General features: G+C 39.2%; 1 protein-coding gene across 4 annotated transcripts in view; it reads right to left on the bottom strand.

Annotated features, from left to right (window-relative positions):
- furina (furin (paired basic amino acid cleaving enzyme) a) overlaps positions 1 to 13,555 on the bottom strand; it is a 108,143-nt gene that overhangs the window by 31,534 nt on the left and 63,054 nt on the right. For all 4 annotated transcript variants that reach the window (XM_042506114.1, XM_042506193.1, XM_042506034.1 and 1 more), the window contains exons 4-6: positions 9,058 to 9,153; positions 5,646 to 5,774; positions 5,315 to 5,391 (exon numbers count right to left, since the gene is read on the bottom strand). In XM_042506114.1, the coding sequence (XP_042362048.1) occupies positions 5,315 to 5,391; positions 5,646 to 5,774; positions 9,058 to 9,153 (302 nt within the window). The remainder of the gene's footprint in view (positions 1 to 5,314; positions 5,392 to 5,645; positions 5,775 to 9,057; positions 9,154 to 13,555) is intronic.

The raw sequence follows: 13,555 nt of genomic DNA, 5'->3' as shown, positions 1-13,555 counted from the left end.
CCCGCAACCTATTGTTCAAACTTAGCCTTTAATGTTATAGAATAAAAACCTTGTTCTAAGTGTCGATCTTCATATAGAATTCTACATCCTCGCAGTAAACTTCTTTCTCAACTGCAAAGCAGATCAAACTCATGTGAATCAGCCACAGAATTAGACCAATATTTTTCTTCAGCAATTCATAAGATGAATTTCTGTACAAGGCTTTACTTTTACGTTTTGATCCATGCTATGGTCATGTCATCAATCTAAAACAAAACAAAAAAATCTTTTTGGACATTTACATTTTTCCCCCACACCCCACACATTTTGTCTTGGTTAGATTTAAATTGACTAGTATTTTTTAAAAACCCGTTAAGATTAGGTAAAGTTATCAAGTACACATAAATGGAATTATTTGCAAATCTGGGCTGTTCAAAATACCATTTTTGGGGCTTTGAAGCTTTAGTTATAATTATTCACAAGCAATCAAAGGCCCGATGGGAGCTTGGGGGTGAGGGGTGCAGCGTTACTAATCAATCATATTCATATAAGCTAATCAACCACCCAAACCCAAACTGACTTTGGTAGGACTTAGCGTGCTGCATGTATGTGACGGAGAGAGACAGAGAGAGGGCAGAGAATGTGGAGGGTGGACTACTGTGCTCAATGTTTCTGCAAGTTAGTAATAACTCTGAACGCCACGGTCGGACTGCACCGCCAGATGCAAAGCAAGTACTTCACTAGAGTTGCCAACTATGTTAACAGTCTGCTATTTATCTAATTTTTCCTCATCAGACAGCCAATTTAATTGTTTGAAGTGGAGATCAAAAAGGACATCTCCCTCATCTGTGTCTGACACTGGCCAACTCCTTTCAGTTTCTTTCACCCGTTTACTGGTAAACAAACAAAACAAAAAACAAAGCTTTCTAGTACTGATTTGGACATGGATTACCATGGCAATGATTGAAGCTTCAAAGCATTCAAGTCAGCACAATTGTAATTTTGTCTATACACAAGTACATCACTAAGAAAAAAAGTTTTCAATTTGTCACAAGCACCATTTCTCTCTGATTATTAAAACTTTACACAGTCATGTCCTGACACAACACACAGGCAGAGATTCTAGCTGACCACAACAAAACTCAGTGAAGTTAAAGTCAATCAGTGTGGGAGCCTGTCACATTCCCAACCAAATAAAAACTATCCATTCAAAGACTATGCTGTGCATACCTCACAGCATCAGTTTTAATCTCAACGACAGCAGTTACACTGTGAACAAAATACTCTTTTTATTAAAAAGACTTTGATGCCTTCACTTATTCTTCGCAACAAAACCTTGATGTAAAAAATCACTCAATTTCTGGAAAAGGAAACAAGAGAGTCATGACTAAACTTCAAAACACCTTTTGCATCTGATACTCTGCCGTCATATGTAATGGTGATAATAGGAGATTAAGGTGAACAAAGGGCAATTTCAGTAAAGTCTTGTTCCGCTTACAGTGAGAACAAGCCCCGTGGCAGATTCTAGGCACAAAGACTAACTCAGGTTACAGCAACTACAGTCTGCTGTGGGCTTGAGGCCAACAACACGATCAGTATTCACACCCACAGCTGGCAGAACCATTATCACTGTGCAAAACCTAAAGCGCCTCTCTCTGGAGGCTTGCTAAAGAGACATGCTATTGTCATACAGATGTATCCAATTTGTGTGTGTGGACGTAGTGTTACGATGGGTGAAGTATTCATCCAAAGTGGCACAGGGTCAATTGTGCATTACGAAAAAGAAAAATGCACAAAAGCAGCTTTTGGGCTGCAGGTTTTCTTGTGCAGCGTAAAAAGCAATCCTCTGAGGTGTGAAGAGTGATGGGTGTACTTGACAAGTTCTAAATTTGGATCCAGCAGTTTGTGATACATACAGATTAGTGACTTTACAACAAGATGGTAAAAAGAACTGGGAACCAAAAGGAAAAACAAAAACATTGCACAATTATTATGGCTTTTGGCATCAACATTTTAAACCCACTTAAACATTTCATTAAGATTTATACGAAAAGGATTTCAGTGAGACATCCAAGTTGTGCATAAACTCCTTTTACAGCTAAATCAAAAAGTACTCATTTAAGGCTTCAAACTGCAAAGACATATGGTGACATACTGCTTGTACTTGTCCAACATTGCATTGATCTTTTATCTTCCAAGTCCCACTTCTCGCCGAGAGTCTAGCTCACAACATCTCTCATCCACTTGGTCTTTCTCTCTCGCATTAGCTTAATTACTTTAAAAAAATCATTGAGGCTCTTGAGGCCATGGATAGTGGCGTTTGCTGTTCATTAGTCTCTGGGCTGCACTGAACCTCAAAGGTAAATCTGAACAACTGTTTTGCTCTGCTCATTCTTAAGTCTGTTAATGGTTCTGCCAGGTTACTAATGAGCGGGCCTTCAGGACAAAAGGTCTACTGATGTTTATAGAACACGGTAAAGAGAGGAAGATGAAGAAACTGTCTAGAGAGAGATTAATGCAGGGTCTGGTAAAAATTAATCAGCATGCTGTTTGCAGTACCGTTAAATAGGTCTCTCCATCCATCGCTGTGCATTAAATATTTCTGAATTTACATGCATAGTCAGTCTGCACTGCCCCACTGTTTTGTACAGAGCTGCATTGATTAATGAAAGATTAATTGATTAGTTGTCAACGATTAAAAGTCTTGTGTGTAGGATTTAGGGGGATATTGGCAGAAATTGAATACCATATAATATGTATGTTTTATTTAGTTTACAATCACCTACATATAAAAATAGCTGTGTTTTCGTTACCTTGAAATGAGTCGTTTATATCTATATAAGGAGCAGCTCCTTGACCATGGAGATGGCCATGTTGCACTGCCCTGTTTCGACAGTAGCCCAGAGTGGACAAACCAAACACTGGCTCTGGATAGGACCATTTGTGTTTTCGCCTTGGCCTCTGTGGTTGGCAGCCCCTCTGCGATGAACCATGCTAGAAAAACAGATTTTTAACTTTAAACTGATTTCATCATTGTTTTTACCCTTTTAAATCATGGGGTCCGTTTGTTTTGGAGAGGAAGAGATCTCCGTGGATAATTTGGATCCTGGTAAAAAAAAAAACCCTGAACAATGAACACTGAAGGAATTCTTAACAGGAGAAGTTTCATCAGGTTACAATCTGCATCCTCACTGCCAGATGCCACTAAATCCCCCTAAATCTTACAAAGTGCTCCTTTAATGGTCAACTAATTTGGTCAACTAATTTGATAATGGATTGGCTGATTTGAATAATTTTTTTAAATAATAAAAAGTCAAAATTCTTTTGATTCCAGCTTCTTAAATTCTGGTTTCTTTACTCCTATATGACAGTAAACCTAATATCTTTGGGTTGTGGTCAAAACAAGATATCATCTCAAACTTTGGGAAATCTTCAGACATTTTTATAGACCAAATGACTTATTAATAATCAAGAAAATAATTGACAATCATTAATTGCAGCATTAGTTTTGTAAAGTAAAATGTATCCTTGTTATTTCCCTGTGCATCAGCATCTTAAAAAAGAAACTTGCATGTTGATTACACATGTTGAATGGTGTGATTCCGACAGCCATAATTTATGTTAAGCTTTTGCACTGATCTAAATTGGGAGGCAATAAATTGAGGCTTTCTAAAAAAAAGACTTCATGCCAGTTTAGCCAGGTTTAATCCAGAAAATGCACATTTGGAAACCATCCTGATAGGAGTCGAAGGAAACCCTGGAAAGAGCAACATTTACATCACATGCCGGCTAAGATAAACATGAGGGTGAATGGTCACATTGCTGCTGAGCCATCCTCACTGCTTCCCGTATGCTGGGAAAGAAAGACGGCCTTATGGAGCTGAACAGAGTTGGGCTTTCTGCAGGGGAACAGACACTCACAGTCTTACACAACCTTACGCATTTTCATGCCCGCCCACAGGTTGTTTACACATGCATCTGCACCGAGCCACTGTAAAGTAAGACACACACAAATATGCTCCCTCTCAACTGGTCCCGCCACAAGGAAGACACTGAGAGCTGGGTGGCAAGAGATAAGGGCCGAGGTGAGCGCGGGTTGGAAAGAGGTGCAGCCAAAAAGAAGGAAACATCAATAGTAAGTGTCTTAGCTGGGCTCTGGGCCACTATGAGCCACCAGAAGAGCTTAAGCGTGCCTTGGCATAGATTGTGGATCTGCGGAGCTGGAGGGATGTTCTCCCACATTCTTCCACAAGAAATTCCACCATATAAGGTTTTGATGATGGTAATGTTAAAAACAGTTTGAGGCACTGGCACAGAATATAAAAAACATTGGGCTGAATTAAAGGAACAGCATATTGTTTATGCTGTTTCCACAATTATCAAAACTTTTACTGACAATTTTGTGTGTGTGTGTGTGTGTGTGTATGTGTCTCTGCCACAAAGGAGTATTCTCTATTTTTAGTATGAAAACAATTACACACCTTCTACAATCAGTTGCTTCTGAGAAGTTCATCCAGCACTGGCATAGTTACAGTATATTTCCCTCTGGCCTCCATATTCATGGTGCCCGCTCCTGGCCCCAGTCTCAGTCAGGGACGTTTGATTCCCATCCCTGGCTAACTATAATCTTCCCTGCCTATCACCAGTAATCATGGTGAGCCTGTGGATAAAAAAGCCTCTCAGGCCAGTGGCCCACAAACAGCAGATTACAGCGAATCAGAAATTAAAGTCAGACGTGAGGCCAGCGGTGGGAATGAAGGAAGATGAGCAAGGGCCCTCCGGAGTCAGGAGATTTGCTGTTTCATTAATGCTGATGAACTTAATTCAATCAATTCTCTGCAAGACATCACTGTGGTGGTAAACAACTCCTAATGCCGTCTGCAGAGGCCACTGCAATATAGCCGTTTTCTTCACACACTACCTTAATCCTAGCGTAGATTTACTCCACTTACCCAGGCCATAGAAACGCCCTGGTGGCACCTGTGTGATTTAAGAGGCCAGAGCAAATCCATACTCCGAGTTCGGGGCAACATTCATATTAGTAATTGCCCTTTTTTGGAAAGTAAAACCTGTTAAATGGCAGAAAGTCAAAAAAACCCACAGGCTATGGCCTTTTAGTTAGTTTTGTTCCCATAAATGCTGCCCCAGCCACAGGGCTATTTACATGTCAGCTGTCAGCTATCAGACAGCGAGGGGGACAAATTAATGAAGTGCAATTTCATCCTGACATGTCCCCCTCACAGTCGGCATGTAGAAAAACACAGGCAGGTGGTTGCATGGCAAGCCAACAGACAGAGAGAAGAGTGGAAATTAAATGATCTGTGTAGATTTCTACCTGTTGTCATTAAGCTGCGTGTATCGAGGCTGAGGATCGGGGTCGCCATCATTCACATCATAGCTGGCATCCTTGTCCTAAATAAAGAGACAGCCACACTGTTAGAGTCAGTTTGCCACATTCAAATATTCAAAAACCTGCACATTTTTTAACCCGAAATCTGCATAGAAAGGGTTCTTAAAATCCATCAATCGCTAAGTTTTAGCACAAAGACGATACTATCTTTAATTTAAAATCGACTCTATTTATTCTTATCTTCATTCTGTTTGCTGCTGCAGTAACAGCCTCTCCATGGAAAACACCTTTCAGCTCATTTAAGAGTTTTACTCACGTAGTTCTGCATCAAGTCAGGATGGTTCCTCTCTATTCCATCATCCAGGATGGACACCACCACTCCTTTACCTGTGTAGCCCAACTGCCACGCAGATTTGGCATTCAAGTCACGGTGGTTGCTGTTGTACTGAGGATGGAGAAAGCAAATAACTTAGATGGAATCTAATTATCTGAGAGACACCTGAGTGCTGACAAGAATGTGCTTTTAACTTAATCTGGAGAGCTTACTTTAAAAAAAAAAAAAAAAAGAAAGAAAAAAGGCAATCATTTAAGACATTTTGATGAAGACTGAGCCTTTGACTGAAGCATCTGGGGAAAAGGTGAGGCTTATTGAATTTCAGTCATTCTTGCTTAGAAAAAAGATAAAAGTTTCTCAGTAAGAGAGAAGTGGCATTGCAAGGTTACAAAGATATCTCTAGTCCAAAAGCATTAATGCCATGCATGCATTTATTGCATTTAATGTCAATATCAAACAAAGCACCTGTGAACACGGCACACGGTAATCATTCGGTATGCTTTTTGCTGTGCTTTTGCCATTCAACTTGACCTTTGGTCAAAGGCCATGTCTGTCTTTGATCAAGTTCAAAGCTCTTCTTTTTAAAGTGTACCGTCGGTTAAATATAACGCTTGTGATGTGCCTGCCGCCACATTTCCTGTCAGATATCAGACCCTTGTAAGTGCAGTCGATCTAGAGGATGAGGTTTGTTCTTCAGCCTTGTAACGTCATTGACATTTAAACCATCAAGGAGAAAATCAATTAAAGCTGAAAGTTCTGATCTGCAATGCTAATTCAAACTGAAAAAGCCCTTTTGTGGCTGACACACTGGATGCATAATGGAACTGAGAAAAGCATGTGCAAGGTTTTATTTTCAATTTTGCTCATCAAATTAATCTTCCTTGATCTCAGCATTTCTTCTGTACACTGACATCTTTGAGCCTGTGAGCATACAGTATGTGCAGCTTGAGATCTCTGCTTAGAGGCTCAAACATGATTTATCACATCTTGTCATTTAGATAAATATCAAAAAAAATATTAAATATTCATTCTAACAGCAGATGCTGACCATTAGCATCTGTCCACCAAGGACATCCTGCCAACAAACCCACCCACACTGTCCTCTGGCCAGCCAGGTTCAGTTTTAATGAGGCACAGAATTATTTCTTGCCGTGTGAGAGTGACAGCACATTCCTGCAACCTGAAAACCTTTACTACATCTTTGCTCTTCTAAAGCATTTCCTATTATTTTAAATACACAGAGAGTATTTCGATAATGAGAGGAAAATATATTTTTTCTGTAACTTAGAAAATTTAGATATTCATACAGTGTATGACCTGTCCACGCAGTCAACGGCTTCCTCCTGATTAATGCTAACCTAACATGCTACATTGAGGTTCTGCGGTTTGTTGACTAATATATTAAACGCTCTTTTTGACATGGTTACAATTATAATGTGCCTCAAACCCAAGCTGTTCCCAATAAAGGAACAGAACTGAGAAGAGCAAAGGTTTTGCCCCAGTTTTCATGTCTTTTGGTGTTTTAATGAGCTTTACATCCACATGGGGCGCCCCTGGACCTATAAATAGAAATAAGTCTTTAGTTGTATGCCTTCCACTCACACAAGATCAGCACCTCTCTAAAAGAGCGCATGGTATAAGTATCCACACAGCAGGTTTAGCAACGATAATAACAGCTTTCTATCATAAACATCCTCTTCAGTTCAGTTCAGTTGAGTTTAATTTATTCACCAAAAAAGGTTAAAAAATACAAGCACAATTCATGAGACACACTGAAGATGTTAAAAGGGACATCTTGACAAGCTATCTAAAGCCTGGGAATAGGGGCCCAGACATAAAGCAAATAATATTTAAAATGTGATTTCTAAAGTACTGTCTAGATTTAAGAAAATGAGAGTGGATGTATCATAAAGTAACATTTAAACCTACAAAAACATTACAAAGAGCCTAAAAACATAACTGCCCTAGTGCTACCCTGAATGTTCACAAGACAACCTTCACGCAATCTAAACATTGGTTCTATGGGTGAGATGCCATAAAAAGAGATATATGGCAAGTGGAAAACAATAGTAGTACAATAAATGGATTTTGAGAGTAACTAGTTCAGAAGTCCCCAGCCATTTAGGGTGTTCAAGCTTTGACATAGTTTTGTAGTAACTGCTGCCTAAGGCTCTTGTTGAAATAGCCTTAGGCATTCCTTATGTGTGCAACCAAGCTGATAGAGCTGCAACTTTTTGTCGATTAATAAATTAATCAATTGGTTGATCGAAAGAAAAATGAATCAGCAACTATTTTTCCTTATAATAATTAAAGTAATTTTTCAATCAACGAATTTAAAAGATCTGCCGCTTACAGCTTCTCTGTAAATGTGAGGACTTTCTCTTTGGTCACATCATGTGATAGTCAGTAAAATATCTTGTGTGGCTGGAGAAACTAATTTAATAACAATAGTTTGGGCTCTGGGAAATTGTTAAGTACATTTTTTTCCCTAACATTTTAGAGACACACAAAATCATTGGCAGATTAATTGATAATGAAATAAATTATTAGCTGCAGCTTTGAATGACACTAAAAATTCTATTAAATTATGCACAAAACTTTGCCACATCCATATGTGGCACCAGCAGGTTGAAATGTCATTTAAATACAAATAGGTGCTGTGAACATATGGCAGAATCAATTACATATAGTCATGTTAATACAAACAGACAGCAGGCTCTTATCTACTCATTTGCCTTTCAAGTTGCCACTAACTACTCCAACACACTGGGGAAGTCAGTGTGCCTCTGCTAGAGCAAAGACATTTTGAACAACTGGTGATGCAAGTCTGTTTTGCATCACCATGAATTTCCTGTTGCCTGAAGCACCCTCACAGTAATTGAAGGAAGAGTGGAGCCGCGCAGAAAATCTCGAGGGTTGTTGCTGCTGTTTTTAACAGTCCAGCATATCAGCGACATTCTTCAAGTCAAATGTGGAAATCAATCAAGTGAGAACGAGATGGATTCAAGGTGAATCGCCTCTGTCTTCTCCTCGGCTTTCTCTTTTTGTTGCTATATGGACTAAAGTAAACCACCAGTTTTAAAAGCATGTAAATCAGGACTGTGTTTGTGTGTATCGTTCAAGCTGAATCCTTCAGGTGAAGTCGCTCAGACTTGTGCTTTGCGCTTTACAAACAAGACACACAACAGCATTTCGCACAAAGGCGGCATATTGGATTCATACAAGCCGTCTTTTGACTCGGGGGAAACATCACAGCCCCAAATTTAATTACATGTATTGACTTTGGCTGGATAAAAAGCTCAACCGGTGTGCAGCTCTGAATTATGACACACACAAAACACACAGCACAGCCTTTTGTTCAATGAAGTGTCTATTCAGGAGTGTTCGTACTCACCAGGTACCACTGGTCTTTGAATTTGGGATCTAACGGTTCAACGAAGACATCCCTCTTTTTCCTCCGTTTCGACACTTGTTGCTCGGCCCAAGTCACCTAAACAGGAAGTGCACAAGAACACATGTAGAAATCAGCAACAAAAATTTGAGGTGATGCTCGCTGCAACCACAAAGGTTACTGCTCACTGTCACATTAAAGAAAAATACAGAACAAGAATTAATTATGTGCATGACATGAGGGTCGCCATGTCAAATGAATTAATAGAGATCCAAATTCTCAGCGGGACGACGCACACAGAGTGAGATTAGAGGCACGGGGGTATCGTGGACTTTGCTAATGAGACTCGCTGATGAACTCTAGAGCAGCGTGGGACTCATTAAAAAGTCCTGGATTAGTGAAAGAACAGATGCATCAGGATGTATTATGCTTATGGGTGCATCGAAACATGTATGCGCACTAACAATATACACACAGAGGTACAAATTCAGTACAAGACTAACAACACAAAAGTCTGCAGCGGGCTTTCATAATGTGCGAGCTACGGCAGAAAGTGTTGACAGAAGCAGAATGCATACAGTGAGAATAAACCTGCATCTCACTCCCTCTGCAGAGTTGTGCACGCTGTACAGCAAAAACGCCCAGGTGGATGAGAGAGAACAGAAAGAATATGTCAGAGAAGGAAGACAGAGAACTGCCTGCCGCAAGGACGAAGCACCTGATGTGAAGGACAACCAAATCACAGCGCACCTCTCCCTCTCTTTCTCTCTCCGCCTCTGCAGATCACCAGAGACACAAGAGTAAAAAAGGAAAGAAGTAATGAAGGTCACGTTAGCTGCTACACTGAAGCGATGCCAATTCAACACTACTATAATATCACGCCATAATGGAATAATTTCCCTTCAAGGAGCAGGGAGGTTTGTGTGTGCGTTCGTGTTTGTGTTCGCTCCCTTAACGGGTGAGAAGTTCAATCAGTCTAAGTGGAGGAGACGTCTCCACCAGGATTCATCTGACTCTTACTGGGAAGATGAGGTCAGCACCGCGAGGTGCAGCTGTGGCAGTTTACACACAAACCTGGGTGACAGCTTTTTCTCAGTGAAAATGCGCACTTAAGGAGAGATACAATCACGGGCCCTGACACATTCAGTTAAAGAACTACTGCTGGCAAACACAGACAGATATGTCGCCAAATGTGGGAAATGTGAGATAAACGACACAGAGTAGCCGACCATTTTCATGCCATTAGGAATCCTGACTGTATACATTCAAATAGATATGAAGAAAATGTCTACAAAAAATGAATCTGGCACTATGGAAGTTTGGATTGGTCTTTAATACATGTAACCTGTAGAAGACAATCCACAAATATGTACTGAGATTTGTAAGTATGTATAACTTATTCTGTAATTGCATATTTTAATTTTACATAAAAATTACTGTTTTTACAAATGGTAATAGTTTTACCACAAAAATACATCAAACAGGATTCCCAAACACTTTCATGGACAAAATTGTAAAGGATTCCATGACTTTTCAAAGACCCATAATATTGTTTTTCCTTGCACTAACTGCCCATAATTGTAATTTTAACTATGAGTGCATACGTGTAGGGAGAGACAGTGCCGTGAGAAAAAATTAGAAACATATGTGATGGTAAGCAAACTTCACATACTAAAGCATAGTAAAGCTACGTTTCATCGTCAACTATAGAAAATAAATTTACCATTATGTTACGTTACATGGAAGGTTATCCACAGCAGATTACTGTGATTTTCACCAATTCAGTGACTTTTCCAGGCCTGGAAAATTTGAATGTGAAATTCCATGTATTTTCCCAGGTTTTCCTTGGCCATCAAAACCCTGATGTAAAGTCATATTTACGCATTTGCAGATCCATTTGTAAATGTGAAACAGGGTTTTTTCACATTTGTTGATTACTTTCTGTCAGTTTGTGAGCCAAGGATTTCTCTCTTTATTTGCAAATTTTGGTCAAATTGTGCTGCAGCAAATCTGCAGAAAAAAAAAGTAAGGTTCAATTATTAGCTACACCAGCAGGTGGTGACATTCCCTCACATCAGCTGACGGAACAACAATTTGTACTGAAAGAAAACTAAAACAAGAACGTCCACATCCAAACAAAAGCATACAACAAGGAGAATGACAGCAGCCTGGCTTCAGCCAGAAGGTACAAGTGGAGTGTCTCTATAAAAGCCAACTGTTGTGATTCAGGATCAGAGTAATCGTCATCATCTCCAGGAGAAAGTGCCATCACCTACTGTTTGCTAACTTTGTGTAAGTTGTAGTTGTTATGTACATGCAAGGCTAGCTCACATCGGATCCTTTAGTTCAGAGACAGGGATGGGCAACATATTATACCGATATCATGATATGAGACTGGATCTTAGATTTTGGATATTATAATATCCTAAGCATTGTCTTTTCCTGATTTTAAAGGCTGCATTACAGTAAAGTGATGTAATTTTCTGAACATGGCAGTGTTCTAGCTTTTCTATTACTTGCCTTTAACAACTAAGTCATTATATCCACATTACTGATGATCATCTACCAAAAAACTCACTGAGTAAATATTTTGTGAAAGCAACAATCGTCAACCCAACCCATAGCAGTTTTAATATTGAGGTATTTGATCATAAATCTCCCGATAGCTGATTTTCTCAATATTGCCCAGCTCTAGTACAGAGAGATTTTGTATTTGAGGCATATATAGATGCTGACACCTTTTTACTGTTCTGGTAACAGCTGGGACAGGAAACATGAGGTCAAGGTGCAGCTGAGAATACAAGGAGAAAGACAGGGTTGAAAGGGTCAGTGATATCTCGAAGAAAATCCGTAACTCACTTCTTTCCCTTGTGGAAGAAACACACCAGTGACAGAATGGCTAACACATCATTTAACCTTTAAATGCTTTTAATACTGTCACTGGGATAATGATAATTTCGTGTTAATCAGGCCAACTGTCCTTCTGAGTCCATCACAGTGGAACCAGTGCATTTAACTGATCACCTGACAGCGGTATATCTACGCCACTGAGTTGATGGGTAGTCCCAACTGTAGTACGAAATACAAATTATTGTGAAATCCATACATATCCAAGACTCACGCTTTAAGTCCTAGTCTTACACAGTGCTGCAACCTTGCCAGAGCAGAGTAGCTAATGCTTCATTCTGACAGTACTGAATCAAGACAGTTGGGTTAAAGACACCTCACTTTGTCTTTTTTCCCCTAGTTGAAGCCTCTTCTTGTTGTCTCCTGTTGTATCGATGCGGATGTTAAGTAGACTCTTATTTTAGCCTTTTTCCTAGTATTTTTTTAATATTATTAGAAAAATATAGTATTTTTCTAACCTCGTGCTAGGTAAAGTCACCCCCTGCTGGTGTAATTAGTAAGTGCACCTTACATTTTGGGATTTTTTTTTCAGTACGAACTGAATAAAAATCTGCGAACAAACAGGAGGGATGTTACAAATGTCACATGGCCCACAAACTGACAAGAAGCTTTCCACAATATAATGTAATGTATAAAATCAATTTCACAAAGTTCTGGTTTCTTTTTTGTAGACATATTCTTAAATGTGTATTCTGAACATATACAGTAAGGATTATTGGTGGTGTGAAACTTTTTCGGCTATTCTGTTTTGTTTATTACACATTTCCCACGTAGCGGTCAGCTGTAGTTTGTAGATTTTCTTTTGTTTGTTACAACAAATAATGTCCAATCAAAACGTTGTCACACTGTTAACTTTCTGTTTGTGCTCATGTTCTCAGCCTAAGGACTTTTGCTTAGGGATGACAAAATCTTATCTAGTACATTCACCAAATAAATACAGGCTGCCTCTGCATTGTATTCTGGTAAATTCTCTTGCAGACTCACAATGAGAAGATAAATCAAGGTGGGACATAATGTCACCGAAAAAAATGTAGTCAGAAGCTGTTATGAAGCTTTTGTGTCCAAACTGTATATTTTTGCAATTCTTAATACAATGCCATGTCTGACTTTTCTTTTTCTTAACCACGTGTCCTACAAAGAGATGAGGACAAAAAAAAAGATTCAATATTGCTTCTTGTAGCACTGAATCAAATTGTATCAAATCTAAAATGAATGCCATCGTATCAACTGCTCAATCTTCTTTTCACTGAATCAATAAATATGTATCTCATTTTCCGTAGATTGAGACCCAAAGAGAATCACAAACCTATTCCTACATGACATTACTACTACATCTCATTATTTTGAGATAGAAAGGCAGTCGTCAATGTGCTTCTCTCGGTCAGGCTTTAATACTTGCTCTTTGTTCAAAGGAAACAGCAGTATTGACTGAAAATGATCTCTACAGTGTGAGTAACAATGACTCAGTTGTGTACAGGGGAAAAATGTCATCACACTATTCCATGTAATTTTCAGTCACATAGACATATGCTATTTTGTCTTGCGTCACAAGACGTTGTGTGACTTCCCCTCTGTCATTACTTTATATGCTTTT

The sequence above is a fragment of the Plectropomus leopardus genome, chromosome 1 (assembly GCF_008729295.1).
Source record: "Plectropomus leopardus isolate mb chromosome 1, YSFRI_Pleo_2.0, whole genome shotgun sequence".
NCBI classification, from domain to species: Eukaryota; Metazoa; Chordata; class Actinopteri; order Perciformes; family Serranidae; genus Plectropomus; species Plectropomus leopardus.
Note: the sequence above shows the minus strand (reverse complement) of the source record. Positions and strands in the feature narration are given on the sequence as shown.